This window comes from Musca vetustissima, unplaced genomic scaffold, assembly GCF_032173495.1.
Source record: "Musca vetustissima isolate MV318-11 ecotype Yass unplaced genomic scaffold, APGP_CSIRO_Mvet_v1 utg5215, whole genome shotgun sequence".
NCBI lineage: Eukaryota > Metazoa > Arthropoda > Insecta > Diptera > Muscidae > Musca > Musca vetustissima.
Genome location: NW_026880291.1, coordinates 53,925 through 76,552, shown reverse-complemented (window position 1 = coordinate 76,552; position 22,628 = coordinate 53,925). Strand labels below are relative to the sequence as shown.

At 33.9% G+C, this 22,628-nt stretch overlaps 1 protein-coding gene across 1 annotated transcript in view; it reads right to left on the bottom strand.

Moving 5' to 3' along the window:
- LOC133325827 (PDZ and LIM domain protein Zasp-like) overlaps positions 1–20,623 on the bottom strand; it is a 79,569-nt gene extending 58,946 nt beyond the window's left edge. The window contains exons 1-4 of the mRNA XM_061534546.1: positions 20,533–20,623; positions 10,484–10,649; positions 10,208–10,364; positions 4,848–4,981 (exon numbers count right to left, since the gene is read on the bottom strand). Coding sequence (XP_061390530.1) covers positions 4,848–4,981; positions 10,208–10,364; positions 10,484–10,649; positions 20,533–20,623 — 548 coding nt within the window. The remainder of the gene's footprint in view (positions 1–4,847; positions 4,982–10,207; positions 10,365–10,483; positions 10,650–20,532) is intronic.
- Between the last annotated feature and the right edge of the window lie 2,005 nt (positions 20,624–22,628).

The following is a 22,628-nucleotide window of genomic DNA, read 5'->3' as shown; positions in this document are numbered from 1 at the left end:
AAAGATTGGACACATTGATCCACTTCTTCTGTACCTCAAAAAAAAAAAAAAAAAAAAAAAAAAAAAGTTAAAATTTTGTTGAAAATAATTTTATATAATATCAGTTGAATGGGCAATCTGACTTGAACTAAACTTCGGAAGATGTCGATCCACTCTTTCTAGTATCTCCCCCACAAAGTGTTAACATTTTGAAATATTGAAATATTTGAAAGTAAAAAGCTTTGATCTGAAATTTGGGCATTCGGATATTTTTGCAAGTCTAAATTAAATCCGAAGATGTGATCTATAGGGAAACCTCATGTTGCACCTCTCCAACACTTTGATAAAAACACGTACTTTAAATATACATATGTTTATGGTATATACTTGATGGCAATACCGACAGACATCTTTTTACTTCCAACTTATTAATATTATTATTTTTTGGAAAACTCATTACGATCACATATCGACGCCTCCGAACCATAGTATGCTAAGTCGACTTAGCATGATTTAAAGTTCTTTACGTTATTAGATACTACGGTCCTTAATTTATATTCTCTGGTTTGGTAATCATCGGCCAATCCAAACCAAAGTTATAAGCAAAAATGTACTTAGCATGGCCCGTAAGATATATGAAACTTCCACACTTTGAGAGCTTCTACTGAAAAACTCACTTTTCAGACTAAGCATACTATGGTTCGGAGGCGTCGATATGTAATGTAATAAATAAAATTCTTTGTTGTCTTGTGTAGGCCACTTTAATTTCTGCAATCATTTTTTATAGCATACTTTAAGGCGAATACATATTTCATAGATTCTAACAACGAGAAATGCTGCATACAGTCCATCAGCATTATGTTTGGCGTTGCCAACCAAACCGCCCGCCCGTATACATTGCTCAAGCCATCACCATTGTTCCGGATTGCAGGCAGGCTGGCTGGCTGGCAGGAAAATTTAATCAGTAACATCGGCTATTGTACTTCCCAAATGCAATACAAAACACGCTTAAAGGCATTAAGAAAAATTAATTTGAGTTTTCGCACAATACCCGCATGACTCTGACTGACTGATATCTTGATTGGGCTGCTGCAGAATGTACTATATAAAAGTACACACTTCTATACATCTATAAGTAGAGCATATTCTCTGGAATTCTCGGTTACTAAGGCATATAGTTCTTGTGAAAGTGGAAATGAAACGAGCGAAAAAAGAAAACACTGAGCTAGCAGTGTGGTATGCATGCATGTAAATAGTTTTCTAGGTTAAGAGAATATAGACCGAACAAATTGTTGTTGTAGTTTTTGTTTTTGTTATGTACGCATTAAACTATGCTTAGGATAGGCATGAAGTTTCTTCTTTCATTTCAGTAGTTGATGTTGTTGTTGGTTTTTTTTTCTTGTTTCTTCGGCACAAAATAAGTCCTTAGAGTAAAACTTTGTTTGCCTGCGTAGAACGTAATACGCACATCGACTTCTAGGGGAAACAACAAAATGCTAGAAAAATGAGCTACAAAGTTAAAACTAAAAACAATTTCTGTGTGTGCTGGAAAACTTTTCCAGTATATGCAAACATAACTACATATACATAGTTTTCAGTTTGTTCTCAAAAGAATTTACGCGTGAAATACGCGTGTAACTATAAACGCCGTAAAACCATCCATGATGGTGATGATGTTTTTGCTGATGATGTATAAACAGCTAAGGATAACAACATCTAGGCATAGCTGCTGCTAAGAACATTGTAGTAAAAAATACTAACAACAATAACGAAATCTTGTTAGTTTTCATCTTATATGAATTCCAAGGTTCTTTGAGTAACCAACCGTGTAATATTTGTAATTGCAGACTCTACAGGGATTTGCAACAGCAGTTGCAAGAAGCTGGGCTAATTTCTTTGAAATTAGTATGAGGATGAAATCCTTTGTAACATATTTGCAGAAATGGGAACATGATGAAAAGAAATAAAGAAATGAGAGTGGGCCTACACATACAGATATGCCTTTGAATGTTATTTAAATGGGTTACCATAGAAACTGGGTGAAACTATTTGTAAGCTAATTTTTTATATCATTCGTCGAAAATGAGGTCTTCTTAAATATGAATGGTATATTCAATGAAAAAATACCTTTAAGACTGCTACGTTAAATGGTTCTGGTTTTAACATAGGCGATCGTCTGTTTTTGTGGAACAAGACCCACAGGTAATCTATAAGAAGAGCAACAGGCCAACTATAAGAAGACCTACCGGTTTTCTATAAGAATAGCCACCGTTCTTCTATAAAGAGACCTAGTGATCTTTTATAAGGAGACTGATATTTTATGAAAAGAACTTCGGTTCTTCTAAGGACTAGCTTTTGGTCTTTCTGAATTTTTGTGATAATAGTTTTTGATTCTCAAGGAATAGACGTGCTTGTCTTCTAGGAGAAGACTTTCTGGGCTTCTATGAGAAACATTTTTGGCTTTCTAGGAGAGGAATTTTTTGCCTTCTATGAGAAGACCTTCTGGTTTTCTGTGAGAAGACTTCTGCTCTTCTATGAGAACACCTTCTTGTTATGTATAAAAATAAGACCTTCCGGTTTTCTATGAGATGACTTTGGGTCTTCTATGAAAATACTTTCTGGCCTTCTATGAGAAAACCTTGTTGTCTTCTATGATAAGATCTCCTGGTTTTCTATGAAAAGACATTTTGGTCTTCTAGGAGAAGACCTTGTGATCTTCTATGAGAAGAAAACAACTTTTGGAATTCTATGGTCTTCTATGAGAAGACCTTCTGGTCTTCTATGAGAAGACCTTCTGGTCTTCTATGAGAAGACCTTCTGGTCTTCTATGAGAAGACCTTCTGGTCTTCTATGAGAAGACCTTCTGGTCTTCTATGAGAAGACCTTCTGGTCTTCTATGAGAAGACCTTCTGGTCTTCTATGAGAAGACCTTCTGGTCTTCTATGAGAAGACCTTCTGGTCTTCTATGAGAAGACCTTCTGGTATTCAATGAGAAGAACTGCTGGTCTTCTAAGAGAAGACCTTCTGGTCTTCTATGAGAAGACCTTCTGGCCTTCAATGAGCAGACCTTCTGGTATTCAATGAGAATAACTTCTCGTATTCTATGGGAAGAAAATACCGTCTGATCTTCCATGAGAAGTCTTTCTGGTCTTCAATGAGAAAATATTCCATTCTCCTATGAGAACTTCTGGTAATCTATGAGAATACTTCATGGTCTTCTTGAAGAAGAACTTTAGGACCCCTACGACAATATATTCTTGGATTCTATAAGAATACCTTCTAGTATTCTATGAAAAAAACTTTACGGGTTCTTGCGAGAAAACATTCTGACCTTCAATGAGAAAATATTCTTGCCTGCAACGAGAAGAGCTTCTAATTTTCTATAACTTCTGCTTCTATTTTGCTATAAGAAGACCTTAAGGTTTCTATGCAAAGCTTTTCTGTGAGAAACCCCTATGTTTTTCTAGGAGACGATTTTCTGCTCTTCTGAAAGAAGAACTTCTGGGCTTATATGAAGAGATCTTCGGTCTCTTAATGTATAGTCCTACTGTATGTATAGTCCTACTATTCTATTCAATTATCAGAAGACCTAAAACATAGATTTTCTGGTCCACAAAAGAGTCTATGATATGATCTCCAGATCTTCCAAATGAAAAGTATTCCTATTTGAACACCTGTGGTGCCCTGTGGTTTGCGAAGACATTATGGTCGTGACTACGGCAAGAATACCTCATGTTGTCCAAGAAGAAGAGTCCCCATGAATACACTTTATTGCCTTCAATAAGAAGAGTTTCCGTTCAGCCCTCCAAGATATAATTTCTTTCTAGAAAGGTACCGCCCGAAGGGGCCCAAACTAAGCATACTAGGTTCTTGAAGGGCAATAAACATAGTTTGCAGAATATTTTCATTAAAGGTCCATTTTTAAAAGAATTCCTATATAAAAGTACCGAACCTCTTTTAGATCTGTTAAAAATTCAAGACGCATTTTCTACTAGGAGTCGATGTAATGTTGCGTTGCGGATTTTTGGTAGTTAAAAAAAACTTATTACTTAAGATATTTAATTTAGGTTCATATTTTAAAATAGGCTATTTCCCCTATTCCAGACTTTTGAAGGTTCTTGGGGCATTTTCTTTTAAGGGAAACGTTTTCGGACCGTGTTATCTCCCGAGGATGTGACCACATTTGGCCACCGATATCTTCTAATTTAATACATACAGACCTCTTCCTTTAATGCCACGTAAAAGATAAGGCCTACGTCAACAGCATAACGCAGATTTAAGGTCTTAAAGATGTAGTTCTTGAAGTTATCGAGGATATAGTGTAATTACTTAGTTATTTGACTACGCAAAACTTTATGACAAGAATATGGTCATGTAAGCGTGTTCATGGTGGTCATTTTGAGGATATTTTGAAAATTTGCAATAAGTTTTTAGACGAACACACCTTGATATTGTATATTAAAAAAAAATACAACTTCTACCGCTTTATAAACGTTTTGACATGCAAAATTTGTATATTTTCATATACTCCTCCTATTTACATTCATTTCAATTACAATTTCTTTCATTTTCCTTCTCTTCTCATCATCACATATTTAATTTTTACGTTTTCAAATGAAATTATTAAGTGAACTGTAGAGAAATACTATTTATTTTTAAACTTATTTTAAAAATTATTTTAAACTTTTCTCCTACTGGCCAACAAAACCAAAAAAAATTTAAGTAACGCTGAAAACCAACCGGAAAAGCAGAAAAGTAACCGAAAATAAAACATCGAAAGTGTCGCTTGGTTGCATGGTTAGTTGGTAAAAATAAGTTTATCGTCTATGTTTTTCGGTTCGTTCAGCAGCGTCATTTCAACAACTTACCCAAGGACACCACCAGCCAAAACTTCAGCCTGAGCGGAGAGTGTTTCTGCAATAGATTCATCGCTATAAATGCCAACTGGGGTATTGTATTGTTTATTGACAATGCTCTTAACGTTGCCATCGACGGTGTTGCCCTGAAATATATGAAAGAGGAGAAGGAGAAGAAGACATAGAAAAAAACGTATTAAAAATTGTAAATCCAAAATATCAACAAAACAATGAAGAGAGTTCAACAGCAGCTACTACTAGTGGATGGGATATCAACCATAAATTGCAGCTAGGAAATAGAAAGTACTTCACAAAAAATAAAGCATATATACACACATATATATATAGAGAAAAAAAATAAACTTTGTAAACTTCTAAGAGGGGGCGTTGCAGTGGCGATCAAAAGTATACAAAGGGTTCAGATTTTTTGAAATGAGTAAAAAATATAATAAGAAAATTTCAAAGTTCATTAAAATATTTAAAAAATTTATTTTATTTTATTATAACATATATTGGTCCACACTTTAAAAATATATCTTTCTGCAATTTTTTATTAAAATATTTATTGATCCCCGGTTACCAAAATATATACTCACCCACAAAGAATAAACTTTGTAAACTTCTATGGGGGGTTATTGCAGTGGTGATCAAAAATATACATATGGATAAGGGTCAGATTTTCCAAAAAGTAAAAAATGAATAGGAGGAAAAGCCTTCACACTCAATTAAAAGGGATAACAATAAAAATACATTATTCCTTCACTGTACATTTTTTCTCTCTCCATATCCGTCTATCTACAACACATTGTAGTAAGTTTCGAATGAGTATCAAAGTATATTAAGAATGTATCTTAAAAATCCATTTCCTCAACATTAAGTTTTAGTAAAGTTTATTGGTATGTCTGGTTTATTGTTGGCAACAGTTTTTTTGTTTGTTTATTTCTATTCTGTATTTTTACGCCCTCTTCTTTTTATTTTGCTTTCGAAAAAAATGGGTCACAAAGTATTATGTCTTTATAATGACTCTATTTTTCAAAGCTCTTGATGAGTTCAAATATAAATGATTGTGGCAAAAGTTTAAAATGCCCCTCAAAAGTGATAAAGTTATTAAAATAGTTTTTTATTGCATTATTCTCTGGGTTTGGTTATAAAAATGTTGCAGCATTGCAGTGTTAATTGAACGGCAATGCACTTTTAAAAGATGCAAAATATGATGTGAAAAATATATTTATACGACGAAATTATTAATATTAAACGGGGAAGGGATACGTTTAAAAAGACGGAAATTATTAGAATTTCTGGATGACAAAATAATTCCTTAAACATTAACAGAATAAAATACAAATGTTGAAAACAGTTGATAAAATTTTAGAAACCAGAAGGAGCTTTGGGTCGGCCAGTCATAACAGAATAATATTTAAGAGGACATAAAAATCGATATTTTACTTAATTTTCACCTATAAGTTCTTAAGAATGTATCTTTAAATTTTCAAGTGAAAATTAAAAAACTCTTGGATGTGTGGTCAAATATCGATCGCTACAAAAATCTTCTTTGAAATGGACAGCTTCTGAAGTAGAGACAAATGTCGAACATTAATGCGTTTGAATTTACATCGCCGATTATATTTCGAAATAACTTCGATATAAATACAAATTATCAACATACGACCTTTGTAAAGCCATATGGCTCAACATTCCTGAAGAGCCACTCAACCTGTATGTTCTCTCTGGCTTTCCTTTTCCTGGAAAAACTTTTACGATTAAATTCGACTCGAAAAACAAGAACTAACTAAAAACTTTGCATACCCTTCACAATGAGGTGGACATTCAAATTACCTAAAATCGATACAATGGGGTGAATATCCAAAATACCTAAAATCGATCTGGATTTTTAGATGGGACCTCTACCCTGGTAAATTGTTAACGGAAGAAATTGAAACACTAAATTAAAGACACTCAGGTTGAGCTAAAAACTCCAACATACCGAAGACGTCATGTGTCGTTTTATATGGGTGTTATGTAGAAATATGGACTTAGAAATTATTGGAAAATCCAATTCATTGTTGTTTCGGTTGGTAAATATGCCTAGAACCATCAAATAACCTATAAAAGGTGTCCCTTTATATGGAGAGTCAATTTGGTCGAAAAAGTGTCTGGAGATATCAAATACAGAATATTGAGTTTACAGATGAGGACTATACCAAGAACTTATTTTGAAATACCGATAATATGGGAGTTACATTAAAATGTAACAAATTGGTCTTAGCGCTCCTCCTTAGCTCCTCACTACAAAACAACAACAAATGAGATAATTGCAGATTTATTATTAAATCGATGTTATAGCAATTGTTATAAAACAATGAGCTGAGATGACAGACGTTGGCCGAGAAAGACTCGGATCGTACATTCCTCTGTCGTGGATACGTTAAATCGATGTATTCTTACTTATTGAACATGTCTGTATCAAAATCTCAATTTTTAGAAAAATAGACTCATAGCATTTTCACCAAACCGAATCACATATTAAAACCAGTAAGGAAAGCAGTAAAGTCGGACGGGGCCGACTATATGATACCCTTCACCACTTTAAGTATATTCAACAGATGAATCCCAACAGACGTCGTATTTTTAAAGGACCAGTAAAATGAAATTGGATCCATAAACATGTCATTCTGCAACCGATACTAAATTTTTCATTTGGTCAGATATAGAAGCTATATATAAATCTGAACCGATTTCAGGAAATCTAACACATCATTCCATACCTACTCAGTACCCTATGCCGAATTTCGTGCAAATCGAAAGATATATAAAGACTTTGGCGCACCATTTACCATAAATCGGACGAAAATGTATATGGGAGCTATATCTAAATCTGAACTGATTTTCAGGAAACTTACCACATATCATTCTAGGCCTAATTCATTACGCTGTTCCCAATTTCGTGCAAATCGAATGACACTAAGGCACTTTAGTGCACCATTTACATTAAATCGGACGAAAATATATATGGGAGCTATATCCAAATCTGAACCGATTTTCACGAAACATAACACACATCATTCTAGGCCCAATTCATTACGCTGTGCTAAATTTCGTGCAAATCGAGAGATATATAGGGACTTTGGTTCACCATTTACCTTAAATCGGACGAAAATATATATGGGAGCTATATCTAAATCTGAACCGATTTTCAGAAAAACTTAGCACACATCATTCTAGACCTAATTCATTAAGCTGTGCCAAATTTCGTGCAAATCGAAAGATATATAAGGACTTTGACGCACGATTCATATTAAATCGGACGAAAATATATATGGGAGCTATATCTAAATCTTAACCGATTTTCAGGAAACTTACCACATATCATTCTAGGCTTAATTCATTACGCTGTGCCAAATTTCGTGCAAATCGAGAGATATATAGGGACTTTGGTGCACCATTTACCTTAAATCGGACGAAAATATATATGGGAGCTATATCTAAATCTTAACCGATTTTCAGGAAACTTACCACATATCATTCTAGGCCTAATTCATTACGCTGTGCCAAATTTCGTGCAAATCGAAAGATATATAGGGACTTTTGCGCACCATTTACCTTAAATCGGACGAAAATATATATGGGAGCTATATCTAAATCTGAACCGATTTTTCCCAATTTCAATAGGGTTCGACCTTGGGCCAAATAAGTGAACTGTGCCAAATTCCAAATCCAAATCGGATCACAAATGCGACCTGTACTTTGTTAACAAAAATACATTTTTTATGAAACTGAAATGGTAAATCCTTTCAGAAAGTGATTCTATGCATATAAAAGGAACCATGGGTCTATCTCGATTTTCTTTTGCCTGTTACAAACATATGCACAAAGACATAATACCCTGTACCACAGTGTGGTGAAGAGTATAAAAATGCTATAGTGAAGTTCTATATTAAACCTTCAGAAGGCATTCCATCTCTAAGAGAACCATAGATGTGAATCCCTTTGCAAGAAAGTTTGCGACTTCTATTTGTGAAAATTTAATCTCTAAGGGGTAGATTAATTTATTCTTTACCTTGAAAAAATTTTTGCCGATATATTTTCAACAATTTCACACCTTTGTTAAATATATTTTTATTTTTTATATACTCAATGTTTCTTAAAAATTTTTTTATGTCTTACCTAATTTTATTCTATAAAAAGAGTTTTTTGAAAGCTATTTATTAGTTACTTTACAAAAATTCTAATAAATTCACGTATTGAAATCTCCCATATTCTCTTACATGATTATTACTACGAAAACCCTTACAAATTATTTTTAATTAAATTTTCAACATATCTCTAAATTTCTATTTTCAGTTTTACAAATTTATACCAAAATCTATTATCATTATTTAGTTCTTTGTAAAGCTTGTTATTTATATTCAAAAGAGCATTTTGACAAGTAACACTTTTGTATAATCCCAATCCCTTAAATACTAAAAGTCCCATATATTTATTCGTAAAGGGAAATCCTCTTGAGGATGAAACTATTCATATTTCATATTTTTGACACATTCCAAGCAACAACAACGACGACAACAACCCAAATGAATATAAATGTGTTACATAGATGAGGCACAAATGTGGTCAGGCAGCAGTAAATGTAAATATATTTTTTGGAAATTCTCAAAAGGATATACAAACATAGATGCTACTATAAAGAAAAACCAAACAGCAGCTGTACCATAAGGAGGCAAGGAATGTATTGAATATAAACTAAATCAAAATAGAATATAATATAAAGAAAAATGTATATGTAGGTATATTTGTGTGCGTATATATTTCAATCATTTGTCATGTAATATTATTAAAATGTCATCTCCTTTTGCTGTCATGAATTTTGGCCATTGCTCTCTCCCCACCCCCTAAAAAAAGGATAACCAACATTTGCTTGTTATACTAATCCTTTACTCCTTTGGAATTATGTTGCCAAGAAAGAAGGTGATACCCAAAGTTATGGTACGATACAAAAAAAATCTTCTGACAAGGGAATAAAGGATAAAAGTCTTGTGGCCCAGAAACCCCTTTTCACCAAAAAAGCAAGACTTTTAACACTTTATGAACTAAAGCCAATTTACATTATTATGTTTGCTGTTTTGCAAGGGGTAGAGGAGTTTTGGGTCAACTACCATTATTATCATGACTACCACACTACTATACTAATGAATATTGAAGTTTAAAATATGTAGATGTTAGTAGTACCTCCCAAACCCTTTCTCTCCCTCCTTTCTTATCAAAGTTTCCAAAAAATCCCTATTGTTATGTAGTTTTCTTATTTTTCCGGTTTTGAACACAATTATATTAAAATGTTTTCTCTTCTTCTTGCTCATATTCTTGACGTTACTTACAAATGGTTTAGCCGCATTATTATAGCCACAACCAATGTGTTGGGATTCCTGTTGTTTGTGGGCCAATGAAGTTTTTGTCACTGTTTGCAAATGGCTTTGGTTGGGTTGGGGTACATTTCCGGTGGGCTGTACATGTGGACGCCAGGTTGAACCACCTCTGCAATAAGGTAAATAAATGATTCATTACATTTTGTATTGAATGTTCAAATGTTATTGCAACAAAGTTTGGGTTTAGGTGTGATCGCACTTTTACTTCACCTCACCCCCCTCACATACCTTTGAACTGTCATAACGAAGTTGTTGCCAGAGCGTACAACAATATCTTGGGCTTCCTTGTGGCGTAGATTGAAAACATCGACATCGTTGATTTTGATCACAGCATCACCGGGCAAGAGGCCGGCTTGTTCGGCAAGACTACCGCCATTGACCTGGAAGAAAAAAAGTGGAAAAGAGACAAGTTAGATATTTGTAGCTAATTGGGGAATATCAAAGAAATCGATGAGAGGTCTCATTTTTGGGGTGACCTCTAATTACCAAAAAAAAAAATCTCATAAGATGTAAAAAAATGGGATATGCTAGCCCATTTTTATACCCTTCACCAAACTGCAGTACAGGGTATTATGTCTTTGTGCAGGCAAAAGCAAACAAGATAGACCCCTGGTTCGTTTTGAGAATACGCAAAGGATCACTTTGAACTGTCATAAAGAAGTTGTTGCCAGAGCGTACAACAACATCTTGGGCTACTTTGTGGCGTGTCGTCTGTCCATGTATTTGTGTGAACAAAGTAAAGGTCGCATTTATGATCCGATTTAGATGAAATTTGGCACAAGTCACTTATTTGGCCCAAGGACGGAGAAAATCGGTTCAGATTTAGATATAGGTCCCAAATATATTTTTGTCCGATGTTATACAACATGTGCACCAAACTCCCAATATTTTCCGATTAAGACAACATTTTGCACAGCGAACTGACTTATGTCCAGGCTGATGTATGTGAAGTTTTGTTAAAATCAGTTCAGATTTAGATATAGCTCCCACATATGGTTTCGTCCGATTTTATGTGAATGATGCACCAGTTCGACTGAAACAAAATTTTGCACAGCGTACTGACTTATGTCCAGACTGATGTATGCGAAGTTTTGTTAAAATCAGTTCAGATTTAAATACAGCTCCCATATATAGTTTCGTCCATTTGTCCGATTGAGATAAAATTTTACACTGCGTACTGAATTAGATCTATACTGATGTATGTGAAGTATTGTTGAACTCGATTCGGACTTAGATATAGCTCCCATATACAATTTCGGCCGATTTTTGAGTAAATGTTGCACCAAACTTCCAATATTTGTCCCATTGAGAAAAAAGATTTTCAATAGCGAATCAATTCAGGCAAAATTGATGTGGTTTGTTGAAATCGGTTCAGGATATTGTATATATTAACATCTCTTGTATGTACCTAAAGTTGTGAAGGGTATTATATAGTCGGTCCCGTCCGACTTTTGAACTCTTCTTACTGGTTTTTAAAAATCCGCATATAATCATTTCGTTTTACTCAAAGTATTAGGAAAACATTCTTACAGAACTTCCAAATGAAGTGAATACAATTTGGGAGTTTATATTCCTTACATTCGGTTTGACACATCTTCTAAGAATATCTTAGCCGAAGTTTTCAACCTGAAGGTCTGTAATTTGGAATTTAAAAGTCCTCCTGGCAGAAATTTACATTTTCAGGTTTTCTATAAAACAGAAGCCTTTTAAAAGAATTTTTAAAAAAATAAAACACTATTATCCTCCAAACACTATTATCCTTCAAATTCCTAAATTTAACCATAAATTTCCACGCCAAATTGAAATGCTATAACCAATGCCAATATTTACAATGGTTGTCAAAACGTTAACAATTCAATTATGTTTTGCATAAATCACAGGTCATTTGATCGACCAGCTTAGCGTTAAGGCTGGACAAACATACAACAACAGCAACAACAACGACAACATAGCCATAGGGTTTTTTTTGTGGACACAACAATTTTGATGGTGGCAACAAAGAATATGGGACCACCACGACCAGGCTATTGTACGAGGAAAAACAACAAAAACAAACATTTTAGATGCTGGAACAATGGACAAATTTTTGAATTCAAACAGCTTGAAATTTGCTTTGTTGTTGTTTTTGTATGCGTTTAATTTCTGTTTGTTTTTGCAGCTACCACCAATAAAGGTCCTATGCGAAAAATCAAACCAATTGTGGTTCACCATTTTAGAGCAAAGTGTTTGTATTCATTTCTTTTTTTGCACAATAGTCAATGGCGTTTTTATGGCATCACACACACAATATCACACGTGGGCACATTGGTCCGCAAAGGTCCTAGGTCTAACTAAAAACTAAACAAATAGTTATGCCAACAACAATCAGGCCAGCTAACAAACAAACAATACGAACCAACCGTCCAACGAACATACCAACACAATACAAAGTCACAAATGAATTTATTATTGCCAAAATCTATAGAAGCAACAAAGCAAATGGTGAAAACAACAGTGACGGCAATTGCTAGAAAAATATGATTCTACAACAACAACAACAGCATCGACAACAAAAAGGGACTATTGATATTTCCGAAATTTGGTTTTGTTGTCCTGTGATTTGTAGTCATTGTTGTTTAGTGGCCCCAGCCACATTTCTAAAGCCAACATCAGCCACCACCCAGTCATCAGTATCACAACATGTACATCAATGTCAGGAAACCATACATACCCAGTAATAATAGTAGGATGTTGTTAAACATTTTAATGGTTCTTCGATATCTTCTGGTGGATATTTTAAATATATAAATATGAATTTTTTCAATCTACGTTTCTAACAGTCCTTAAAAAGATATTTTTTAAATACCCACGATTCAGGAATACTTTCTCAAATATTCTAAAAAATCTATGCTTCTGGAAGTCCTTAAAAAAACATATCAAAAAACATAAGAAATATTTTTTTATATTTTTTAAAAAAGTTTTTGAGGACTATACAAAGGCGAGGATTCTTTAAAAATATTTTTCAAAGAATCGCCAACATCTATCCTTCAATTGTAGTTCAGAAAATAAATAATAATCCGCTCTTCCGATATAGTTGAAAAAAATATTTCAAAAAGTATATTTTAACACGCTGACGGACAGTAGAAACCAGTGAAATTCGAAAACATGACACTAGGCTTCTACTTGTACGTTGGTAAATGCACATTTGTGCTGCTGCAGCCGTCATGTCACACTTGAACTTGAACTTGACGGCTATATACGCAACTGTCGGTCAACGTGTTAAAAAATCCACGCTTCTCATGTAGCCCAAAAAATATCTTTTTCTTCTAGACTTAATTCAGTACGCTATGCCAAATTTCGTCCAAATCGGAAGAAATGTAGGGACTTTGGTACACCACTTACATTAAATCGGGAATATATATATATATATATATATATATGAGAGAAATCTGAACCGATTTTCACGGAACTTTACTCACATCGTTCTAGGGTATATTTAGTACACTATGCCAAATTTCGTGCAAATCGGAAGATATATAGGGTCTTTCGTACACCATTTACATCAAATCGGTCGAACATATGTATGAGACCTATATCTAAATCTGAACCGATTTTCGAAAAATTTTACACATATCATTCTAGACCCATGTTAGTACGCTATGCCAAATTCCGATTTTCAAGATCCATGTTCCATTTTCAAGATCCATGTTCCATGATCCATTCTAGATCCATGTTAGTACGCTATGCCAAATTTCGTGCAAATCGAATGATATATAGGGACTTTCGTACACAATTTACCTTAAATCGGTAGAACATATATACGGAAGCTATATCTAAATCTGGACCGATTTTCATGAAATTTTACACACATCATTCTAGACCTAATTCATTACGCTATGCCAAATTTCGTGCAAATTGAAACATATATAGGGACTATGGTATAGCATTTTCATGAAATCGGACGAAAATATATATAGGAGCTATATCCGTATCTGGACCGATTATCAGGAAACTTAACACACATCATTCTAGACTTAATTCAGTATACTTTGCCAAATTTCGTGCAAATAGAATGATATATACGGGCTTTAGTACACCATTTACATTAAATCGGACGAAAATATATATGGGAGCTATATCTAAATCTGAACCGATTTTTCCCAATATCAATAAGGTTCGTCCTTGGGCCAAATTAGTGACCTATGCCAAATTTCATCCAAATCGGATCATAAATGCGACGTGTACTTTGTTTACAATTTAACATGGACAAACGGACGGACGGAGATGCATAAATCGACTTAGAAAGTGATTCTATGCATATTCTTAAAAGGTACCATGTGTCTATCTCGTTTCCTTTTGCCTGTTACAAACATATGCAACAAAGATCTAATACCCTGTACCACAGTGTGATGAAGGATATAAAAATGTGTTTTTTTTATCCGGGCTTTTGATATAGTTCGAAAAATTTTCTTTTTTAATATGATAGTCCTTCAAAAAGGCAAAAATATCTTCCCTCTTGTTTTACTGGGTTTCTGTCAAAAAAAAAACCTTAAACATATTTTAAAGAAAGGACAAATAAGGCAAATTTGCCAATGCCTACACAAAGCCCGCGACCCTTTCTTTCTCCCGTAATTATATATTTGGGGATAAAATACACCCGAGAGAGAGTGAGAGCAAAATTTGTTGTTTCAAAAAGCAAACCCCAAAAACCGTAACCGCCAACAGGGACCTCAACCTTTATTGCATGCAGCGGTTTTAGAGCCGATGCTGCTGTTATTTGAAGAGGGTATACGTGCATCCTGTGATGGTCCTGTGTGCACTCAAAAGTACGTATATATGTGTCTAAATTCATATACACATATAAAAATCTATTGTACTTAGAGCATATTCACAGTCTGTTAGCCATGTTTTGTATACATTGTCTATTGAAAATGCATGCATGAATGTATGGATGTATGTATGTGTGTATGTAGTATTTATGCTTTGTGTACTTATTTGTGGATTTATGGTATTTTCAAGCTCCTGTTCACAGTATTCACCTCTGCCCCCCCTATGGAATCATATAAATTTGTCCGATTTTGAATCATAAAAATAAATGCAGTTGTTTTGGTACATAAATTTTGTAGTTTATTTTATTTGTTTGTTTGCTTTTTTCGAAATCCATATTTGCAAGTGTGTGTGTGTCTACTGTTTTGTGTACGTCTACTGTTTTGCGTCAATTGAGGAACAACGGTCAATATGATTGTATGGGTGATGGTGTAGCAGCAACAGCAGTTAAATGAAATATTCAATTAGTTGAGATTTAAACAAAAATATTTTGCATAGAATTTTGTATCAACAATTTATTGAATGGAAAATATTTGGTGAAAACGAAAAAAGCTATTGTCTGGATTTAGGGATAAATATAAAATTTTTTAATAAGTTAACTGAAAACTTTTTCCAGGATTATTAACGAGTTTGGATTAAAAAAATCTTTTTTAAGGACTATAAATAGTCATGGGTTGCTTTAAAAATTTAGATTTTTTAAAGAATATTTTTCGGGAGATATAAGAGGCGTGGATATTATAAAAAATCGTTTTATTTGGTGGCCTAAAGAAGGCGTGAATTTTTTAAAGAATATTTTTCCGGGGACTATTAGAGGCGTGGATATTATAAACAATCGTTTTTTTGGAAGCCTAAATGAGGCGTGGATATTATAAACAATCGTTTTTTTTGGAGGCCTAAAGAGGCGTGGATATTATAAACAATCGCTTTTTTTGGAGGCCTAAAAGAGGCGTGGATATTATAAAGAGGCGTGGATATTATAAAGAATATTTTTGGAGGCCTATAAGAGCCGTGGATATTATAAAGAATCGTTTTTTGGAGCCCTAAAAGAGGCGTGGATATTATAAAGAATCGTTTTTTTGGAGCCCTAAAAGAGGCGTGGATATCATAAAGAATCGTTTTTTGGAGCCCTAAAAGAGGCGTGGATATTATAAAGAATCGTTTTTTGGAGCCCTAAAAGAGGCGTGGGTATTATAAAGAATCGTTTTTTGGAGCCCTAAAAGAGGCGTGGGTATTATAAAGAATCGTTTTTTGGAGCCCTAAAAGAGGCGTGGATGTTATAAAGAATCGTTTTTTGGAGCCATAAAAGAGGCGTCGATATTATAAAGAATCGTTTTTTGGAGCCCTAAAAGAGGCGTGGATATTATAAAGAATCGTTTTTTGCAGGCCTATAAATAATATCTTTGGAGGCCTATAAGAGGCGTGGATATTATAAAGAATATTTTTGGAGACCTATAAGAGGCGGGGATATTATAAAGAATATTTTTGGAGGCCTATAAGAGGCCCATAAGAGGCGTGGATATTATAAAGAATATCTTTGGAGGCCTATAAGAGGCCCATAAGAGGCGTGGATATTATAAAGAATCGTTTTTTGGAGCCCTAAAAGAGGCGTGGATATTATAAAGAATCGTTTTAATATTTAATATATATTTTTTTGGAGGCCTATAAATAATATCTTTGGAAGTCTATAAGAGGCGTGGATATAATAAAAAATATTTTTTTTAAATATATTAAAAATATTTTTCAAAACTATACCATGGCGTGGTTTTTTTAAGAACTGTAAAAGGTTCGCATTTTTTTTTAATGCAAACCTTCTCTTCGGAATCCTTGTTGCTCTTATCGGCTCAAAAATCAAATTCACCAATTACAAATTAACTCTTTATTCACACCGCAAACAATCGCCACATTAAATATGTTCAAACTTCAAGAAAACCAATTTTTTATTCTCACGTTAATTTATTGCTAATCACGTATAAATTCCATAAATCACATAGCACCATAACACGAAAAACAACCAACAAACATTATTTAAATATCTCACGTTTTTAAACTCAATTAAAAATTGTAATTTATAACCAACAACAACAACAACGACGATTGAACCCAAAATGTAAGATAATTAAGAAAACAAATTTTGCAAATAATTTTACATTTTAGCAATTAATTACAATTTATGAGCTCAACAAAAAATCGTAAAAATATACTCATGCATTATTTTGGCAATTAACATAATTGAGTCGATGTAGTTCACTTTTATCAGGTGAAAATTATTTCAACTAAAAAAATAAATTATTTTATGTTTCACGAATAAAAAAAATAAATATTGTCGCCTTAAATCTTTTAAGGGGTTTTTTAAAGTGAAAATTGTCCATGCATCCCTACATATATAGCCAGAACAGTTACGTGGGGCCATGATGTTGAACCACCATAGAGGAAAACATAACAGCACACTTTTCCATTGCTTCTTGTATTCGAGGTTTTCATTTTTTGCTTTTGGTTATATGTGGAGGGCAATTTATCATGTTATGGAAGCCCAGGTGCAAGGAGGCGAACACGTTAACAATTTTTGGTTGGTGTTGTTGTTGTTGTTGCTGTTTGCAGCATTTTGTCATAAAAACACACCGTGCCACCTAGCTGTTGGATACAATACCATAGTGTTTGTATATATGATATGTGTGTAAATATACGCACACACATGAGCATAAATTTCTTCCCAAAAAATATATAGTTTTCATTTTTATTAGTTGTACTGTTTGTTTCAAGTTTAATGTTGAAGAAGCCCATGTCAGCAGGATGGAATGGGTGGAACATATGGAAAATTTAATGGGACCTTGGGAAAGTTTTACCTCTAAAATATGTTTCTACATGCTATGTTTCATTTCAAAATTACACACTCAAACATGTATGAAACAATATGCAATCTGGACAGACATATTTTGGACATATGTGACCTTAAAAAACGTAAGGCTAATAATGGTCTGGATTTATTTAAATCTCAAGGACTATGAATCTTCGTGATTTTTTTTAAGAATATTTGTTTAAAGATTGTATAGTCTTTGGATTTTTTAAAAATATTTTCTCAAGGCCTATAAACAGACGTGGATCTTTAAAATTTAATATTTCATGGACTATAAACTTGTATGGATTTTTCTAATATATATTTTTTAAACTATAATTAGGCGTGGATTAAAAAAACATATTTTCAAGACATTTATATCCAACTTCTAGGTTATATCAACTCCAGTACGTTGTGCAAAATTTGTGTCAATTTTGTGTAAAATCGGACAAAAATATATGTAGACTTGCCAGAAATTAAATTAATCGAAAGTAAAAAATATATATAATCTGAACCGATTTCCACGAAACTTAACACACATCATTCTAGACTTAATTCATAACGCTGTGCCAAATTTCGTGCAAATCGAATGACTTTGGTACACCATTTACATTAAATCGGACGAAAATATATATGGGAGCTATATCTAAATCTAAACCGATTTTCAAGAATCTTAACACACATCATTCTAGACCTAATTCATTACGCTGTGCCAAATTTCGTGCAAATCGAAATATATATAGGGACTTTGATACACCATTTACATTAAATCGGACGAAAATATATATGGGAGCTATATCTAAATCTGAACCAATTTTCAGGAAACTTAACACACATCATTCTAGCCCTAATTCAGTACACCGAGCCAAATTTCGTGCAAATCGAAAGATATAGAGGGACTTTGGTACACCATATACATTAAATCGGACGAATATATATATATATATATATATATGGGAACTATATCTAAATCTGGACCGATTGTCAGGAAACTTAACACACATCATTCTACACTTAATTCAATGATATATGGGGACTTTGATACACAATTCACATTAAATCGGACGAAAATATATATGGGAGCTATATCTAAATCTGAACCGATTTTTCTCAATTTCAATAAAAATATTTTTTAAGGACTAAATAACATTTTCCTAAGGACAATATACAATTTTCCAAAAATATTTCTTTAAAAAAATATACACCGTTATATATTTAAAACCAGTGAGCGGAGCAGTATAGTCGGACGGGCCGACCATACGATACCCTACACAACTACCACGGAACTCTAACTTTCTGCGGATGTTTATTCCGAGTCTGGGTAATATTTCGTAATAATTGCTCCCTCTTGTCAACAGCACCTCTTCCTTTCATTTTCGAATATTCAGTACAGCCCTTCTAATTGCTTGTTCAGATTGCCTTCACGGTGGGTTCTGTTGTGATGTTCGGACTAAATTCGACTCGAAAACACACAAAAAAAATTAAGTTTTCGGTCCATTTCATCCCAAAAGTTTAATCTGATCATTACCGAAAATTGTAGGCGTTGTCCTTGACCATAGCTGGAAGTTCATGGAAAATTTCAAAGCGATCAGCGCAACATTTCCGCCCTCTGATGTGGTAATGGCTTACAAAATAATATCTGAGTACGTAAGCACCTGTAAATATTTGAGTGTAACTCCCACATCTGAGTAGATACATCACTATATTTGGTAACAATTTAAAGGCTAACAACTCCTCTTGGATATACTATCAACTCCTTAGGTGTATATCCTTCAGGAGTAAATATATACGCTATAGAATACAAATGTTGTAATTTTTCACACAAAAGTCAGGGTCAATTTGACCCGCTAAATATTGACCGATCTTTATCAAAACATGCATGCTTATTCCCTGGCCCGATCCCCTTGTCCATGCAAAAATTCGCGGTGTTTGGGTCATAATTGCGGCTTCTGGAGCGGCCAGAAAAACCGACAAAAATAAAGTGTTTGGTCCATTTCATCCCCTAAATATTAACCGATCTTTTCCAAAAACAATAGGGTTCTTCATTGGCCAGAACCCATACTACATGCAAAATTTCGTGAAGATTGGTCCATAACTGTGGCCTCTATCGTGTTTACAAATTATAGTGGACAGACGGACGGACGGACACACATGTCGAGATCGACTCAGCTAGTCGAGATATGGCGATCGGTTTTCTTAAAGGTGGGTCTAGGACCAATATTTGCGGCGTTACAAACTTTTGGGGCTGCACAAAGCTATAATATCCTGACAACATAGTTGTGTAGGGTATAAAAACTGGTTTCTTTATACATCCTGTGCTATAATTTTAAACCCACTAGTTAGTATTTTTGGGGCATGTGCCACTGCAAAAAAATGACAATTATTTTGTGATTGGGCTACCATGGGCTCCATGGAAGTCATTGTGCTTATGGCAGTTGTCATATATATATATATATTTTTGTCCCATAGCCCCAGTATCGAAAGCATGCAACCAACAACACTAATTGTATTCTCCACACAAACACCCAAATAGTTTGGCGGACGTTTGGCTCGTGTCAGATATATCTACATGTGTGTACATATATTTTTTATATGTTGGTGATCTCCAAACTGCATATTGTGTGGAGCCATATCATACCACGGGCCAGTACAACAGCCACAACAGGGAACTCAAATGAACAAAGACTTACAGCATTGGCGGTAGTGTTGGTGGTCATGTGGACAGGCATATTGACAAATATATACATGCCAATTCTCGTCGAATAGTTTAAATAATGAAATATGTATGTGCAGATGTATGTATTTATGGAAGCCATGGAAGTGATTTTTCGAATGAAATGGAAAACGCCCAAAAAATGGAAATATTTTTTTTCGGATTGAAATTCCCACTTTCTTTGGCTACGGAAAAGACTTAAGGCTTTTACTTTCCTCGGGTAGTCGGAAGGGAAAATAAAACCCTATATACATAAAATACATACATACATATATACATTTGCAGATGTTATCAGTTGGGTATGATTTTGATAAAAATCTCTCTTAGTTTCCGTTACGAACCACACACACCCATATGCATCTAAATTTTATTATAACCCCCCCAAAACCGCATTTTCCATATTTCCTTGCCTCGACTCTCTAGCCAATTCTCTGTAGTGCTAACAAATTTGATAGTAGTTTGTTAAACGTTTTACCAGAGATAGTGTGAATGTATTTGGCCAAGGTGTAGTCAAGTAGATCAATGCATTTGTTGTATTTGCTGATGATGCTGCTGCTGCTGTTAACCACAGGGGAGCATTTATCAAGTCAATAATATATTTTCAATCGACAGTTTTATGGCCACCTCAGGTTTCTTTTTCGACATTTTCTGTGGATTAGGAAATTGTTTGTGTCCAAAGTGTTTCCACAAAAAAAGAGCCCACGTGCTAAAATGTTCGTGTGCAAGGGGTTTGTTTGATTTTTATATTTTCTAAATTGAAGGACAGTGGTTAGATTGTGTGCGGATTTTATTAAAATATTATTTTCCGGGACCATTAACAGGCTTGGATTTAATAAAAATATTTTCTCAAGGCCTATAAAACTGTGTCTCAAGTCCTATAAAAAGACAACGATTTTTTAACCCTTTCAGTGACAAAAAAAATTAAAATTAAGATCATATAAAGGCACAGAGTTTAGAAAAAAAGCTATTCTTATTTTATTCCTGGGACAGTTTTGTCTCTCTTTCAACAAAAACATCAATTGTAACGGTACATAGGATAACCGAAAGATCGCAAAGAAGGAGAGTAATTTTAAATGTCGAATATATTCGACAAAAACACTGAAAGGGTTAAAAAAATTTCACTGGGCCTATAAACAGGCTTCGATTTCGATTTTTTAATATTTTCTCAATGCCTTTAAACAGGCGTGGATTTTTTACAAATATTTTCCCAAGGCCCATAAATAGTCGTGAATTTTATAACAATATTTTCTCAAAGCCTATAAACAGGAGAGGGGTTTTAAAAATATTTTATAAGGGCCTAAAAAAGGCCTAAATTGGGCAATACAGTCATAGATTTTTATAAAACTATTTCTATTAAAATAATCTTTAAAGGCCTCAATATTATCAGTCTAATTTAATTTTTTCCTGACCTACTGTACCTCACCATTCCGAAAATCGCAAACCGTTATAAATAACGAAAAATTGCTACTATGTAATTTTCTTATAGCACAAAAAAAAATACTACCAATCGAAAATCTTACAAACTAAATTACATTTTTTATGGAAACTTGAGAAAAAAGTGTCAGCGGGTTATTGGTGGTGCTCGTAGGCGTGTTTTTGCTTAGTCCCCCCATGTTCAAATCTATGCAAATCTCCAACCACTGCATGTCAAGTGGTGGCCAACGTGCTGTAAAACAAATTTCGCATTCAGACAAACTATTCGAATGTCTGTCGTGAGTACAACGTTTAACTAATTGTCGTATCAACTGTCATGTATCAATGTCAGTTTAACCATTTCAATCACATCGATTTTGTTCGGCTTATAAGGACGTTGTAGTGAACTGGGTTTGCAACGAAATCTCATGACAGACAAAGAGAGAGAGAGATTGACAGTTGGCATTAAAACTGTGAAAATAATTACTATTTAAGTTGATTTTCTTTTTGGGGGCAATGTGAAAATAAATTGAAAATAAATCCACGAAATGTAAATATCAAAATAGTTGGGGAATATTGCAAAGGTGTCCTCGTTATATTTACAAAAT